At 38.1% G+C, this 17500-nt stretch overlaps 2 protein-coding genes across 3 annotated transcripts in view; one reads left to right on the top strand and one right to left on the bottom strand.

Annotated features, from left to right (window-relative positions):
* Window positions 1-6390, top strand: part of LOC119575250 (ferric-chelate reductase 1-like) — a 9534-nt gene extending 3144 nt beyond the window's left edge. Inside the window, exons 2-3 of the mRNA XM_037922757.1 lie at window positions 5355-5562; window positions 5987-6390. Coding sequence (XP_037778685.1) covers window positions 5355-5562; window positions 5987-6065 — 287 coding nt within the window. The 3' untranslated portion in view covers window positions 6066-6390. The remainder of the gene's footprint in view (window positions 1-5354; window positions 5563-5986) is intronic.
* Window positions 6391-8743: 2353 nt separating this feature from the next.
* The window catches only part of LOC119575249 (dipeptidyl peptidase 8-like), a 16675-nt gene continuing 7918 nt past the window's right edge, over window positions 8744-17500 (bottom strand). For both annotated transcript variants that reach the window (XM_037922756.1, XM_037922755.1), the window contains exons 9-17: window positions 17233-17392; window positions 16638-16864; window positions 15648-15792; window positions 15000-15187; window positions 14232-14351; window positions 13896-14047; window positions 13503-13646; window positions 13234-13345; window positions 8744-11441 (exon numbers count right to left, since the gene is read on the bottom strand). In XM_037922756.1, coding sequence (XP_037778684.1) covers window positions 11349-11441; window positions 13234-13345; window positions 13503-13646; window positions 13896-14047; window positions 14232-14351; window positions 15000-15187; window positions 15648-15792; window positions 16638-16864; window positions 17233-17392 — 1341 coding nt within the window. In that variant the 3' untranslated portion in view covers window positions 8744-11348. The remainder of the gene's footprint in view (window positions 11442-13233; window positions 13346-13502; window positions 13647-13895; window positions 14048-14231; window positions 14352-14999; window positions 15188-15647; window positions 15793-16637; window positions 16865-17232; window positions 17393-17500) is intronic.

Here is a 17500-nt window from a genome sequence, read left to right as displayed (position 1 = left end):
AGAGAGAAGAGAGAGAGATGAGATGAGAGAAGAGAGAGAGAGAGATGAAGAGAGAGAGAGAAGATAGAGAAGAGAGAGAGAGAGAGAGAAGAGATAGAGAGAAGAAGATGAGATGAGGAGATGATGATGATGATGATGAGATGATGAGAAAAGATGAAGATAGATGATGAATGATGATGATGAGATGATGAGATGAATAAGAATGATGATGATGATAATGATAATGATAACGTTGATGATGATGATGATAATGTTAACAACAACAACAACAACAATAATAATAATATAATAATAATAATAATAATAATAATAATAATAATAATAATAATAATAATAATAATATGATGATGATGAAGACGATGAAAATTATACAGATACCAATACTACTAATGATAATGATAATAATGAACAACAACAATAATAATCATTATAATAACAATAACAATAGTAATGAAAATAATGAAAACAATTATGAAAATGATAATAATAATAAAGATAATAATAATAACAATAAAACAGTATTAGTTTGTTTCGTTAAAGTATAGTTAGCGAATCAACGAAGCCTTGTTTCGTAATCCTCTGATTTCGGTTTATTAAATAGCCAGTCATGTTACTTTAGAAAAAAAAAAAAAACGCTCAGGCCATATAAACATTCATTGTCAGCCATTGATTATTTATTAGCGTTTTATTGGGGTCTCCATACCCTTAAACAATAATTTATAAAGCTGAGTAATCGCGATTGCACAACAATGATTGCAGTGTTGGTTTTATAGCATCCTCTTATTCTGTTGAGAGAGATGAGTGTGCCAATTACTTTTCGGCACGTTGAACACACACACACACACACACACACACACACACACACACACACACACACACACACACACACACACACACACACACACACACACACACACACACACAAACACACACACACACACACACACACACACACAAACACACACACACAAACACACACACAAACACACACACACACATACATACTGCCAAAACCACTGAATGAATCTAGGAAAAAAAGAGGTAATATTTTCGTAGTGTCAGTTATATTGTATATCTGTTATCAGTTATTTGGAGAAGCGCAATTTCTGCTGAAGGTTTTTGTCGAAATCCATTGTGACTATCAGCCATTGACAAAAAAATAAAGCTGTTTGATATCAATTTTCCCTTATATTTACGAAATATTTACATCAGCGAGAGTGGACAATAGTTATTAATATCATCGATGTTACCACTGTGTAAGGGAACAACATTGGAGAAATGTGTTAGTGACAGTGAAGTGTTTTTAATAATCATAATGCAAAACGATGAGTCTCTTATGAAACGAAATGAAAATCCACCATCAAAACCGTCTATAGACAGAATGGCAATATTGCAGTCACAGGATCGAATCTAAAACTACTGTCATGAGAGAGAGGAGGGAGAGAGAGGGAGAGAGGGAGAGAGGGAGAGAGAGAGAGAGAGAGAGAGAGAGAGAGAGAGAGAGAGAGAGAGAGAGAGAGAGAGAGAGAGAGAGAGGAGGAGAGAGAGAAAGGGAGAAAGAGAGAGAGGAGAGAGGGAGAAAGAGAGAGAGGAGAGAGAGAGGAGAGAGAGGAGAGAGGGAGAGAGAGAGAGAGAGAGAGGGAGGGAGAGAGAGAGAGGAGGGAGAGAGGAGAGGGAGAGAGAGAGAGAGAGAGAGAGAGAAGAGGAGAGAGAGAGAGAGAGAGAGATGAGCAGAGAGGAGAGAGATGAAGAGAGTATGAGAAGAAGAGAGCAGAGAAGAGGAGAAGGAGAAAGAGATGAGAGGAGAGAGAGAGAGAGAGAGAGAGAGAGAGAGAGAGAGAGAGAGAGAGAGAGTGTGTAAACAAGTGTTTCAATGAGTATATGGAAATATTTGTTGATTTCAAATACAATAGCTGATTACTTACATAAATTCTGATATGAGGCACTAGAAGGATACAAAAGCATCTCGAGGTGTGACAAAGGGCAAGCAAGAACAGGTCAAAAGCTCGGCCGAGGTCAGGTACAAAGAGGCGAGGAGAGTCATGAGCTGTGGTCCAGAAATGTGTGTGTGTGTGTGCTCGCGCGCGCGTGTGCGTGTGTGTGTGTGCTCGCGCGCGCGTGTGCGTGTGTGTGTGTGCTCGCGCGCGCGTGTGCGTGTGTGTGTGTGCATGTATGTATGCATTTATCTACACAGCCAGATAGAAAAGTTGGAGGAAAGTTAGAAGAGCAAATAAACTCGAAATGGTAAGTCTGCTGAACTTGATAGATGAAAACAAAAAAACGGCACTTCGGTAGTTTATGTGCCATAAAGGTCAGTTGCGCTATCATGAAGGGGGGGGGGACGTAATCTAGACGGCCTGACCCAGTGAAATGATTCCGTCGGTTATGAACTTCGTTACATGCAACTTCCTGAAAAAGTTTCTCATTTCTGGAGCATTGAGGAAAGAGCTTTGGGAATGCAGATATTAAATTGAAAACGTCCTATAGTATAAGATCACTATACTTAATATGTAAATTGTTGGCATATATTGTAAAAAAAATATACTATTGCGACTGAGGAACAAACAAAAAATTGTGATGAGAAATCATGCTGCAGATAGAAATAAACATTTATTAGAATGAACTAGTAGTATAGTAGTGACAATGGCTTAAAAGGTCTTTAGCAGGACCGTGAAAAATGAAGATTGAGTCCAAAAAAATAAGGAATTAATGAGAGAGAGAGAGAGAGAGAGAGAGCGATCAGTGGCATCTGGGATTCTGATATTAGGGTTTGGTCATTCACTGCAGACTCCCCCCCTCCCTCCCCCTCCTCTCTCTCTCTCTCTCTCTCTCTCTCTCTCTCTCTCTCTCTCTCTCTCTCTCTCTCTCTCTCTCTCTCTCTCTCTCTCTCTCTCTCTCAGAAGAGAAAGTCAGAAGTGTGTGAAAAATGAGTATAGCTTCATTATGTAAGCTGCAGGGTTACAGCGCTTACCTAAGAGCTGGAAAACAAGCAATCAGCCTTATGTATTTATTAAAGAAACGGACAGCATCATCCCAAGTAAAAAATGAAGATTCACGGCGAATCGACGATGACCTTGAGCAGCGAAGTAGAGTGAGAGTCGGTTAACTCTTTATTGCGAGGCGCTGGCCATCACTACATGACAGGTCCCTATATTCACTGGACCTCTGATCCATGATGACACCCTCATTCTAATAGTGCTACTCGATGTTTACACCCAATATTCTTATGTCCATGCAGTCGTCCCACACATGCTGGTCTTTTTTTTTTTACATTTACATCCATGTAACTATCCCACCACTGCCACCAGTCTGTAATGGCCTCCCATGATATGCCGGAGGGTTGTAGTGATTTGGTAGGATCTGAGAAAAGAGTAATTGTAGTAACGCAGTGTCACACCAAGTAAAGAATTAAATTTCACGAGGAACCAATCGTTCCCTTGGAAAGTGAAGCACCGTACAGAGAGGACCCATTCCAAGGGAAGAAGTGTTGATTAGTGGCTGGATTAATTTTGCCAAGCGTGATTCCAATTTGGGCCAAAGGGCTGTTCAGGTTTGAGGGGGCAAGATCATGTGACGATCACATGACCTGTGTCTGTCAATTTAAGTTGCGTATCAACACGCAGTAGCAAGCGTGGGGTGGAGAGGATTGCAAATCACCCACAGTTACCAGGTAGGCATAAGGCATCGATGGGAATAAATTCTAATAATCCCATTTTACAAAGAATGAGAAGAAGGGGGAGAGAAATGAAACTCGAGAGTCAGTGACTGAGAGAGAGAGAGAGAGAGAGAGAGAGAGAGAGAGAGAGAGAGAGAGAGAGAGAGAGAGAGAGAGAGAGAGAGAGAGAGAGAGAGAGAGAGAGAGAGAGAGAAACAAGCAAACACACAGAGAAGAGTGGGGGGAGGAGTGAACGCGAACGAGTGAGTTAAAGAGGGAAAGAGACAAACAGACAAGACAGATAGATGGACAGATAGACACACAGAAGAAAACAAAATAAAGTGTGAAAACGGGAGGGAGAGAAAATAGGGTTTGGGAAAGATGTGGGACAATTGCCCAACATGGCCGGTCACCTGGTGCGCCAATCGCAAAGATTATGCAAGCCATTCTGTTGGATTACGTGTTTGTGGTGTAGCGGAATTACAATGCTTGATATTGTTTGTAACAATTTAACGGCTTTGCAATTTTCGGTCAATTTAACAGTGGTTTTGTTGTGAAGGTGATAGTGAGCAGTCGTCGAGACACACACACTCACACACACACACACACACACACACACACACACACACACACACACACACACACACACACACACACACACACACACACACACACACACACACAAACACACATACACAAACACACACTCACACACATACACACACACACACACACACACACACACACATATAACACCAGATACGCACATGTAAACGCGCTCGCGTGTGCCATCCATTCAGTCAAGTAAAGGTGATGGCAAAAGTTCAAGGAAAATTGGGAAACTGAATTGTCGAGAATTTCGTCTCGTAATAGATTCAGTTTTGTAATCGTTTCAAAACAGCTGTTTTTCCCTTGCAAGAATGCGAGACAGCTTATTCAAGGCAGTCTGTATTTTAGTGTCGTCCAAGAACAATGAGTGAACAATGTACGTATTCAATCGCCTGCCTTATTGTTTGAGTTTTGTGAAGTCATTGACTACTGTCTTTTTTTAATTAATCCATTTTATTTCTCTCTGCAAGATGCTCGTTAATTGGGCAACTTTTTTGTTGTTACAAATAGGGAGCGTCAACAATATACAACACTGAAAAAAAAATGTATATATTGCGATTCATGTTCGCATTTTTTTTTCTCCAAGGAAGAAGACGCTTTTGGTTTCATCCACATAAAAAATATAGATTACTTCTCTCCAAGGACTGTTGCCATCTAAACTTATGCCCTTCTCTTTCTTCATTTATTTCCCTTTCTGTTTTTCTCTCCCTATTTTATTTTTCCTCTCACTCCTCTCTCTGATTCACATACGCTCACTTTCTCTCTTTCTGTCTCTTTAACTCTCTATCGTTTTGTTTTTTTTCTAATCCCCCCCCCACCCCTCTCTCATGATCTGTCTGACAGTGTCTGTCTCTGTCTCTGTCTTTCTCCCTCTCCCTTCCCTCTCTCTCTCTCTCTCTCTCTCTCTCTCTCTATATATATATATATATATATATATATATATATATATATATATATATATATATATATATATATATATATATATATATATATATATATATATTAATATATATATATATATATATATATATATATATATAGTCATAAGCGGTATCCTTTCGCTCTCTAAAGACCCTTTTCCCCCACACAGTGACCATCAGCGGGCCTCCCTTCAAAGGCTTCTTCGTGCAAGCGCAGGACAGCCACACCGGAGACTGGCTCGGCGAGTTTCTGGACGACGGCCCCGTCAAGACCCACCCCGAGTGCTCCGCCATCACTCACGCCGACAAGGCGCGCAAGAAGCACATTCGCCTCACCTGGCGTGCGCCTCGCTCCGGCTCGGGATCGGTGACGTTCACGTGAGTCATTCCTTGTCTCGGCGCGCTTTCCCGGCCTGTTATTCATTACTTTCACGGATTTTGCTCCGGTTATTGACTGCTTTCTTCGCTTTTCCTCCCGTTTGCTTTCACTATTGAGAGTCGTTTTGATATTTTTTTTAACCAGCCGCCTGGTTTTGCTTTCCATCTCTACCTTACATTTTTCTCTTCCGTTTAATTTACCCCTTTTGATTCTTTACTTTCCCCGGATGTTCATGTTCGTCAAAATTTACTTCTCACTTCCATTGATGATAATTTCACTTTCCAGTCTTTTCTTTACTCTCCCCTCCCGTTAGTGTCTCACCTATCTTGCGGTGTAAATCTAATTGTAAACCCAAATCACATATAGCTTCCTGCACTGCCATAACTCCGCATTAAGTCCTTTTTTCTGCAAATTACTCCACAGCGGGACGGTTTTGGAGAGGTACGACAAGTACTGGTCCGACATGGTGGCTGAGGTGGTATCGCCTCATCGCCGCTTCTGAGTCCCATCGCATCGCTTCCCAGTCAAGTCGTGGCAGCCATCATTGTCTGGTTTCATCTATTTATTAGTTGTTTATTGTTTACATGTTTGGATTTTTTTTTTTTTTTTTGTCCAGTCACAAATGTATTAGATCATCATACGTTTTCAGCTCATGGAAGTTACAAGATCTGAAAAATGGATGGTCGGATTTTTGGCGTCCCTGTTTGTACACTTCTTTGGTAAACCTGGCTTTGGAGATGATTTAGTGTTGTTTTCGCTATATAGTGCATGGTATTTAACTTGTGTAGTTTCCATACACTTTAGGGTTGAAAATAGAGGTGAAGTTATCGAGTTTTTAATTTTCCTTCCAAGGATTTCATACTGCCATGCTTATGCTTTTAAATTTCCTCAAAATAGGCACCATCAAATATGGAAATAACATCGCAAACGGATATTTTCCCCCGCAGAAACAAATACTTTCCTTTTACCAATATCAATATTTTGAAATAAGATTTTTTTTTTATCCATACAACATAGAAATACCTCTATAAACACAGACATAAAATAAAACACCATCATAACTTCTATTTTTATTAGGCCTATATCTGTGAGTCGCAACAAGGTGATGAGATCCAAGTTGTTTTTGTCTTCCAATCACAATACAAGAGTTTGACCAAAAGGAAAATTAACAAACTTTGTCTTGTAAGAACCGTTGCCAATTATGGACTACCAAAGCAACGAATATGTCAAATCACCTGGCAGTAATGTGAGCACTGAGCACACACATATAATGGACAACATTTCGGAAAAAAAGTGAAACTGTCACTAAAACAGCCATATAGCAAATGATATGTGTGTGTTGACTCTGTTCAAAGTTTCTGAGAGATCGTTTTAAAAGAGAAGAGCCAAGAGAGGAAAATAGAAATAGAGATAGAGAGAGCTCTGGATTGATAAGTGATATATAGATGAGAGACAGTGAGAGAGAAAGAGAAAAAGATGGAAAAGAAAAAGAAAGGAGGATGTGAATCTGAGTGTGTGTATCATGCATGTGAGTGCTTGCAAGTGTAATTGAGTATGTGTGTATGAGTGAGAGTGTTTGTTCACTTGTGTGTGTGCTGGTTTATTTGAAATGAATGAACACTGTCAACACATGCAATGATGTCATGAATCTCGTTACAAAGAGAGGAATAACGGCAATGTTAGTTACAGCATCGTCAGCAAGGCAGAGATGTACTTCACTGTTGGGCTTTTTCATATAATAAAGATCACAGAGTATTTCTAAACAAAGTAAAAAATATACCATTTAATTTATCTAAAAAGTTTCTAGATTGACCTATAGTTTGTATTCAATACTTTATTTCTTATCAATTTGTGTATCCAATACTTTCTGGTAATGTGAAGAAAACATACTATTTTCTGATTTCTCCAGAAGTCTCCTGAAGCTGACCTAACACAGTGGCCACTTCTAGAAACTTCTCCATAAATACTTGACAAACATTGACATTCTCAGCTCAAATGTTTTCCTATGCCAGCAACCATCACTGGCCACAGAGGTAGAAGTGAAATACAATGACAAACAGTTCCTAAAGTGTCTAAATTCTATCGTCAAAATACATCTTAGTCATAAAGAATCACATTATAGACAGAGCTTGTCATCTTTATCACTGGTAATTTTGTAGATAGAAATTAGTGATAATTAATTCAAAACAGGTTGTATGAAACCATAACCTCCGACAACACAGCTTTAATTCACAAATTCGTCACAGGATCTAAATGTGTCCAGGCTGGGATGATCTATCATGAACTTGCCTAATATTTGCATCAGTATCCCTGAAGTGAAAAGTAATCAAGTTTTATAATCAAGCATTGTTTTACAATTCAACAACATATGATATGCACAGGCATAAAAACACATATGAAATAACAAAATCTAGAGTAACAATATGCAATGACCTGCACACACACCATTCCTCATCCACACAAACATCAAAAAAGTTTTAATACATCCATGTTTGCAATGCCAATACACACCCATATATACATACAGACTTTATGTACAACTGCTTTCTCACTCATTTGTACATGACTATATTATTATTGATATTAAACCAAAAATGCAATTAAAACATTTCAAATCAACAGAAGGAAGCATATGCCAGTTCTGGAGGAGGAGCTACAGTTGGATAATTTGATATAAAAATGTGTACAACAAAATCCTTTGTAAGTGTGGAGGTAGAAATGCATCCACCCACCTCACTCCCTTATAATATGCATCTCATATCTTCAACAAAGCATTCTTAGACATAAACAGGAACACAGACATTGGCACACACACAGACACAGACACAGACAGACACAGAGACAGACACAGACACACACAGAGACAGACACAGACAGACACAGAGACAGAGACAGAGACACACAGACAGAGACACACACACAGACAAACAGACAGACACACAGACAGACACACACACACACACACACACACACACACACACACACACACACACACACACACACACACAAAATATATATACGAAGTGTATGTTATGCACATGTCTATGTAAACACACATACACAATCACACCCCCACACAATGCAAAATGATTACTAATGACAGATCTTTAAACGGAAGATATAAAATTATTTATCAAATATTTTATGCTCAAAGGACATGACTTTAGATCATTCTCACCATAATGACAAAGCAAGTTCCATTTTCCCAATTTTGTATCAACTTAGCATTGTCTACAACACTGGGATCAGCAGCTGTAAGGACTGAAATATGATGGAAATATTGAAATCCAAACAAAAGGTAAGTTTCACATGTGCGCTATGTGAAGTATTTGTTTATAATTAAAAAACAAGAATTAGAAAAAAAGACAGTGAAATCTGTCTCAGATTTGCAATAAAATACTATACAAAACACATTTTACAATGATGCACAACAATGCTAAAATCTCATTACTAACTAGTTAATGGAAAGCAGTTTCTACAGTGTTCACATTTCACTAACTGTACAGCAGCAAATATTCCCAAGACCTACACAATGAAGTGGTATCCATGTCAAACTGACCCTGGTCAATAATGTGCTATCATAATGGGTACAACCCATACCTCAGAATGGCCTATTGCAGGTCATAGATTCAATAATTACAATGCTCATGGTCAGTCTTTCCAAATCATATATCTTTGAATAATTTCTGTCAAAAAAGAAATATCCACTGACATTATAACCTTGTTTACAATATATGACCAATCATTTATTTTTCTTTATTAAAAGTTTTTTTTTTAATAAGAGAAAAGTAATATATATAAATAATTGTAGAAATACAGTAAATATATTAGTAATGGCAATAATTAAAGCAAACTCACAAAATAAAACAAAGTTAAACCCATCCATTTCTTACAATTAATTGATGCTTATGTGACTAGATGGTACTTAGTCTAATACAATTTATTTTATCCTAGTCTCCCAGCTTCTCTTTCAAGTAAAATCAGTAACTATTTACAAAAGTTGTTGTTTATGCACCTTCTCCCTCTTGCAAAATGAAAAATCTGACTCAATTTAATGTTCTTGAAAACATCAGTATATTTAATTCTGATTACTAGAATGAGAAGTGACTGCCTTTCTAGGTGTTTGCCAAGTCATTCAAACCCTGTAAGGCCTCATGATAAACATACACAAGATCATGAGGTGACCTTGATCACTGGCGTGATGTTTCCAACCATAATTTACTAACAGATGCCCAGTTGTAATGACTACTTTTACAATGAAAGCAAATAATAATTTTTTTCTCTAGCACCAGTTCTCAAAAATGAGCTTTCTTTACAGCAAAATTCATAAAGTCATACTAAGTTTTACTGAGTATTTCAAAGTCAGCCTATCAGTCATACAACATAATTGCAGTGATGCCAGAAATACACAGACGCAGACTATACGTACATATTCAAATATAAACACAATTACACACACACAAACGCACACTCACACACACAGGATTACTCATACAAAATTTAAAAATGTAAGAAGTGATTTATCATAATCAAATATGAATTCTGATTTACTTTGTGGAAGGTCCTTGAAGTCAGAAGACAAATATCCTATTGACAAACACTGTTACTCAAAACCACAACACAGCTAACATGACCATACATTCATTTTACATAAACAATTACACCATACATTTTCTACTGTAATCAAGATGGTTGTACTGACATTGCAAAAAGGCAATGATGGACTCTGCGATTACAGTACACCTCCTCTCACCAAGCTGCATTTCACACCCAGTACACAAGAGGCAATCCACTTAGGAGACTTGTTGACCCTACCTAACATGATGACTAATTATCATCTTTATTAAATATCTGGAACTGCACTGTGAAGAAAATAATGCCTTCAGCTGTGGTAAACACAAACCGTAATGGATCTTTTTCTCAGATTTACAGCCTAAAATATAAATTTAAAATGAAGTAAAACAGAAAGAAGAAATGCAGAATGAAAATTTATAAAATAACAATAATAAAAATAAAAGATGAGTATTAAAATATGTTTAGACTGAATAAAATGGTAAGACTAGCTACCACGGCAATTGTAAAATCAGCATAAACATAAAGAAAAACAAAAAAACAAAAAAAATTGACTTCTGACTTAAAAAGAGTGCCACTTTCTCTTCTGAAATATTACACCCTTTCCTTGCAGATATGAAAGAAAAAGAAAAACCCATAAAATCTCCTTTTAAAAAGCACTACAGTAATGTTAACTTCTCTACTGTTCTTTATTACTTCATAACAAACTAAAAGAAAAATAGATACAGTTACAAATATCTGTCTAGGTATCACATATCCGTACATCTTCTGGAAAACTCATTCAGTACCAAGAACAGGTTGTTAGGTATCCTGCTAACAACCCTCTGTCTATGATAAACAAGTCCTTCATATTGCTTATAAAACCTACATTTGGTTTGCTTCACCCACCACTTCCAGTGTATGACAACACAGGTCTTGATAAATTTTTTTTCTGCTATTTTTATACAAGCCTAAACAATAAATGTGTAAATCACTGTCTTCATAAATCTTAACTGGTGCTGGTGCTGAGTTTCAATATTTCTATTACCAAGATCCTGACACTCAGTCATACACTTCTGTCAACATCTCTACGATGCTTGCGTCAGCTGTGCCTCTAAAAAGCACAAAGCACTAAAAACACTTCCGACAAAGAACAAAATGACTAACAAACCAGATTTGCAGAACAGATTTCATGATACAAAACAAAGATTTCAAAATCTAATTTCCATTTCCATCATAGGTTATTTAAGAGGAAAGAGAGCAGCTTGGTTTCATAATGTTCATTTGAGTCAAGCTGACGCAAGCAGTGGCGCTCATGGGGGTAAATCTGAAAAAAAAGAGAGAATATCAAAATACAATCTATATCTAACCCAAAAATATGACAAAACTAAGAAAACTGTACCTGACTACCAAAGCAGCACCAAATATCATGTTGTGACAAGATGAACAACATAATCATAGTTATTTGCACCCATGTAAGACCCACTCACTCACAGACAGTTCCTTCTTTACCAATCTGCTACCACAATATAAACATACCATTCCCCTGCCACACCGTCCTACCGTTCACTCTCCTGCCAGAGGAAGGATAATGTACATCTTACACTAAATCTGACCCCCCTCCCCCCCCTTCTCTCTCCTTCATCCTCTCTCTCTCTCTCTCTCTCTCTCTCTCTCTCTCTCTCTCTCTCTCTCTCTCTCTCTCTCTCTCTCCTCTCCTCCTCTCTCTCTCACCCCTACTCCCTCTCTCTCTCTCTCACCCCTACTCCCTCTCTCTCTCTCTCACCCCTACTCCCTCTCTCTCTCTTTCCCCCTCCTCCCTCTCTCTCTCTTTCACCCCTACTCCCTCTCTCTCTCTTTCACCCCTACTCCCTCTCTCTCTCTTTCACCCCTACTCCCTCTCTCTCTCTTTCACCCCTACTCCCTCTCTCTCTCTTTCACCCCTACTCCCTCCTCTCTCTCTTTCACCCCTACTCCCTCTCTCTCTCTCACCCCTCCCTCCCTCTCTCTCTCTCACCCCCCTCCCTCCCTCTCTCTCTCTCTCTCTCTCTCTCCTCTCTCTCCCCCTCTCTCTCTCTCTCCCCCCTCTCTCTCTCTCTCTCTCTCTCTCTCTCTCTCTCTCCTCCCTCTCTCTCTCCCTCTCCCTCACTCTGCCTCCTCTTACTTCACTCTGCCTCCCTCTCCCTCACCCTGCCTCCCTCTCCTTCACTTTGCCTCTCTTTCGCTCTCCCTCTCCCTCTCCTTCCCTCTCCCTCTCCTTCTCTCTCTCTCTCTCTCTCTCTCTCTCCCTCTCTCCCTCTCTCTCTCCCTCTCTCTCTCCCTCTCTCTCTCCCTCTCTCTCTCCCTCTCCCTCACCCTCACCCTCACCCTCACCCTCACCCTCACATGCACAAATCACACGCACGCACGCACGCACGCACGCACGCACGCACGCACGCACGCACGCACGCACCACACACACACACACTCATTCACTCACTCTCTCTACCCAGACAATACAATACAGACCAGAAAAGGAAAAAGAATACTCAGTCTCACTGACACTTACTCACAAACACACACACTCTCCCTACCTAGACAATTCAATACAAAAAAGAAAAAAGATTCCTCTAAAAGTAGATGCTTCACATAAACCAGCATATCACCGACAGAGACTGAAAACTGTCCTAATTAGCTGCTTGTGTGTGATATAACCATGGAGACAAGTTAATCATGTTGATTTCACGGTCGAATCGTGGTTTATAGCCCTTCTATGTGGACTTTGCACAATGATGGCTGGATGCTTTTGTGGGAATTTTAGCCACTAAATAGCATGTATGCCTAACACTATCATATATGTATGAGTCAGAGCTACAAACTAGGACAATAGGCATAAAAAAGTGTGCCAATTGCTTGCATGTGGCATATGCTGCCATGTTTATGTGTACCCTGAAGTTTAATCCTTTCTGCATTTTAGCCAGCCAGGAGGCATTGGGATAATAAAATTTCATGAAATCAAACATCTGCTGACAAAACACGACTTCTGTCAACCCAGGACCTCAACACTTGCCAAACATTCCTTAGTCCCATTTGAATGCATATACCAATGTCATAGATCTAGTACAATATATCACACATACCTGAAGCTGGTAAGGTTTGCCCGCCTTGATGAGAGCTTGGATAAGTTGATTTGTGTGGGAAAAGTGAACATTCTCATCAATCATCCCCTGGACGATGAGCAACCGATTCTCTCTGGAGATAGAGGTAAATGGTCCATCCATGAGCATGGGCATCATTGGCCAAATTATTTTCGTCATTAAGAGAAATATCAACTTCAACATAATCCTGTCAATTTTTTGTCCGTATAACATACATTATAAGTTTTCATGAAAGCCCCCTTCCTACTCACTCATCTGGGAGGTTGTTGACATAAGAGAGGACGGAGCCATTGCGGTAACCCTCAGGGTTAACTGTGGGCAAATCCATGTAGCGCTCTGTGTAGCCAGTGTCATAGAGGCCCCAGGATACAACTGGAGCTCCAGCTATTGCTACCCTAAAAAAATGACACAAATCTCATTATATTCACTGTATCTGGATGGGTGACTTTATAATTTGAAGCAAGTTCTTAATAATAACCTGCAGTGAAACTAGTCTGATATATGACTGAAATACAAAGAAGAGCCTCAGTAGTTAAAAATCTATTCACCATTAAAAAGGCCAGGAAGCATATTCAATAGGTACTTCTTATCTCACGAAATCAGATACAATTCAAAAGATGAAAATCCTTAGTAAATTATCTTACTTAAAGATATCAGGACGCTGAGCTAGAGCCATGAGGGAGAGGTAGCCACCATATGACCAGCCAGTAACGGCAAGTCTTGTGAGATCCATATAATCGCATTGTCCAGCAAGAAGCTGTAGGACCTCCACTTGATCTTCTATTTCCACTGTTCCCTGTATGGAAGAAATAGTATTTATTAATAGTTCTTCGTAAAAAAAAAAAGTTAAGGCATTCTTTTTCCTGACTCTGTCTGATAACAATATATCATCACTTATGAATCAATGCATTGTTATTATTGGTCTTATTATACCATTCATTTACCTAAATTAGGTAAATCAACAAGAAATAAGCACTAACCATGCGATTCACAAGATGAGCCTGGAATCCGACGCCTCTGTTATCTGACCCACGAGAATCTATGCTCACAACACAGAACCCATGAGCTGCTAACATATGTGTTCTCATGTGTCTAAAGCCCTGAAAAAAAAAGTCATGAAACTATAAATATTAAAACACATATTCAAAAACATTAAACTTTTTTTTAAATCATGTAATGATGTACTACCAAACACACTAGCATCCCACTAATGACCTTCAACTGTTGACCCTATATACATGCCCTCTTATAAACGGAATAATCAATATAATTTGCTTTGAGGATTTTGAAATAGCAACTAGCAGAGTCTGTGAGTGACAAAGACTGATATATGATAGTTGAGATTCTACCTATAGCATGCTTGTTTACATGAGATAACTGTTTTTATACCAACTGTTTATTCTAAATGAAACTACTTATAACTCTTGGTGACTAAGGGTATTCATAATCATTATTGCACTTTATTAGAATATCACAGTATAATGTAATTTGCAAAATTATACTAGGCTATTTAAATTTTTTCTTCTACAAACATTCTTACTGGGTTTATGTAATAATCAACACAAAAACAAATCTTAAAGAATGAACAATTTGGATTTTTTTTTTTTTACTAAAAAATAAAAACAACAAAGGGTTATTAATACCATGACTTATGCACTTCTACATCAAACATGGCCTTTTATTTCTGGATGAACCACTAAAATATAATATTCAATTATATCAAAACATCAACAAATGTATTCTTTTACCTTAAAAGTGTTAGATACCAGTTGGACTTGTGGACCTCCATATATACTAAGAACAGTTGGATACTTTCTTCCAGGTGTAAAGTTGTGGGGCTTGAATACCATGGAGTAGATAACATCACCACTGTTTATTCTGGTAGTAAACACCTCAGGTACAACCAGAGGCTTGATCTCTCTAAGGCCCTCTGAAACTAGAACAAGGAGAAAAAACAAATAGAATAAGCCTTTGTATCAAGGGCAAAGAACTACCTATAATACCCAAATAAGTAATACTGTTTGTAACTCCATTTCACCTCTTAACATTCACTCTTACTTTTGGTCATATAAAAGGTAGGGGAAAAAAAATTGCCCATCTAACTCCTACATCAATTTGATATATAAGAACATAAAACAAAAAGGATTCTCAAAAAGCACTACTTTTTTATACACTAAGTTTCATATAAAAATCAAGAATGCTTAAAGTTTCAATACACTGTTCTAACTCCATCTATACAATTTTTTTTTTTTTTTTCAACCAATTGTATATCTTAAATCTAATTCAGTCAAACATTAAACATTAGAACAACAAATGTCACCAGGGTTACAGTTTAATCTAAGTAAAACCATCCTCAAGTGACATTAGTCAAATTACAAACAAATTCATGAACTCACTAGGCTCATTTACAAGGTCACCCAGGACTGACACCCATACCAAGTGTCCACTGCTGTTAGGTGTATCAAGAGGTGTTATTGTCACAACTTTGCTCTGGGAAGGGACTTCTATACTGCTGTATACACTGGTAAATACTGTACATTCCTGTGGACACAAAGAGAATGATAAATACAATGAATGAAAGGAAGATATTCCCTTAGATATTAAGGCTGTTCTTTTAGTAAAATTATAAATAAAACTTTATAAATATCAGGATTATCTCAATACGAATTATATATATTCTTTCATTCTACAAGCAACTGATATTTTAACCCATTACCGACGGGTAGCATTCATAGAGGCCCGGGCCTCGCTGCCAGGGGCTTATATCGTCGCCCGAGCATGCGCGACCACTCATGCAAAATACCAGCATCCCATGCCGTTTCTTCGTAATACTACGAAAATATGTTGTATTTTCAGTTTTCATTATTTTTTACAGTCTCTACTTGCCAAACTTCCTGATAAATCGAGACTGAAGGGTATTTTTGTTGTTATATAGACTCCATAGTTGATCATTATTCGGTCTATAGTCCGAATAAAATAAGCAGTGTGCGGCATCATGGAGTTGAAATTGTCGGTTTGTTGCATTTTTTTGTTTGTTGCATGGTAAAAATGAGAAAGTGTTAAAACCGACTTAATCACACTTTTACTGGCAGAAAAATAATCTTTTGCCGTGATTGTAACAAAAAAAAAACTCATGGCATGTCCATGCATCCTCTATGGCATGTGCGTACGTGCCCCCGGCAGATGGTCCCGCCATGCCATGGCATGTACGTACATGCCACCCGTCGGCAATGGGTTAAGATCAAAGTCAAATATATTTGACTTTAATTGGAGAGAAAACTTAATTACAAGTGGTGCACCACATACATATCATTTGCTCCTTGATTTTTTACCATATATGATAAATGTATTGCTATCAAAACACCTAACTAAAACAAAACCTCTACCTGGTTTAGTGCCACTTGGTGGGAGAAGCCTGGCTCTGTTAGTCTTTGCACAAGTCCTCCTGGATGGGATATAGAAGTAACATACAAGTGCTGCTCTAAGGGGGAATCTCGCAACCCTGTGAAGTAGACTAATCGACGTGCTTCATCAACCCAGATGCTATTGCCGGTGACTGACCAATCTCCTCGAGTAAGAGCAATCTTTTGAACAAGTTGAGCCGACACTAAACCTGAAAGATTATTTAGATTTCAACACTCATTTGTGTACAAAAAATAAAAAAATAAAATAAATAATAATATTAAATATTCTTTGATAATCTACCTCAAGATCCCACATAATGTCATTATTGTCTGAAACTCATGTTTATCAATGTACAAAATCACCCCTTGAAATGCAATTTTGCAATAACTAAGGAATTACAAACACAAATCTGTTTTACTGTCATTATAGAGAAACTTTATAAACTATAAACTATTAAATGGCTATAAAAAGACTCATGAAGACTAGCCATAGGCATACCTAAAACATCAGCACATACAAACATACACAATGTTCCTCAATCTCTATGACAAACAAACAAACATTCAAATGCAATACCTTGGTCTTCGTGTGAGGGCTGATCCTCGGTACTGGTGGGGGGAGACAACTGCGTCAAAAACAGGTAAAGATGTCTATAACCTGACTCTTCACTTGCCCATATCAACATTCTTTGTGTAGGATCTGGGTGACTCCTCCACCAGTATAATAAATTGTGAACCTGAAAATTATTACAATTGAAAAAAGTATTGATAAAAAATTCAAACAAACAGAGCCCAGGAAAATAATGAATAAATGAATGTAACAAAAACAGGTAAAAAATGTTACT

Source organism: Penaeus monodon, chromosome 7, assembly GCF_015228065.2.
Source record: "Penaeus monodon isolate SGIC_2016 chromosome 7, NSTDA_Pmon_1, whole genome shotgun sequence".
In the NCBI taxonomy this organism is placed as follows: Eukaryota; Metazoa; Arthropoda; class Malacostraca; order Decapoda; family Penaeidae; genus Penaeus; species Penaeus monodon.
The sequence above is the reverse complement of the archived record's forward strand: the minus strand, read 5'-3'. Positions and strand labels throughout refer to the sequence as shown.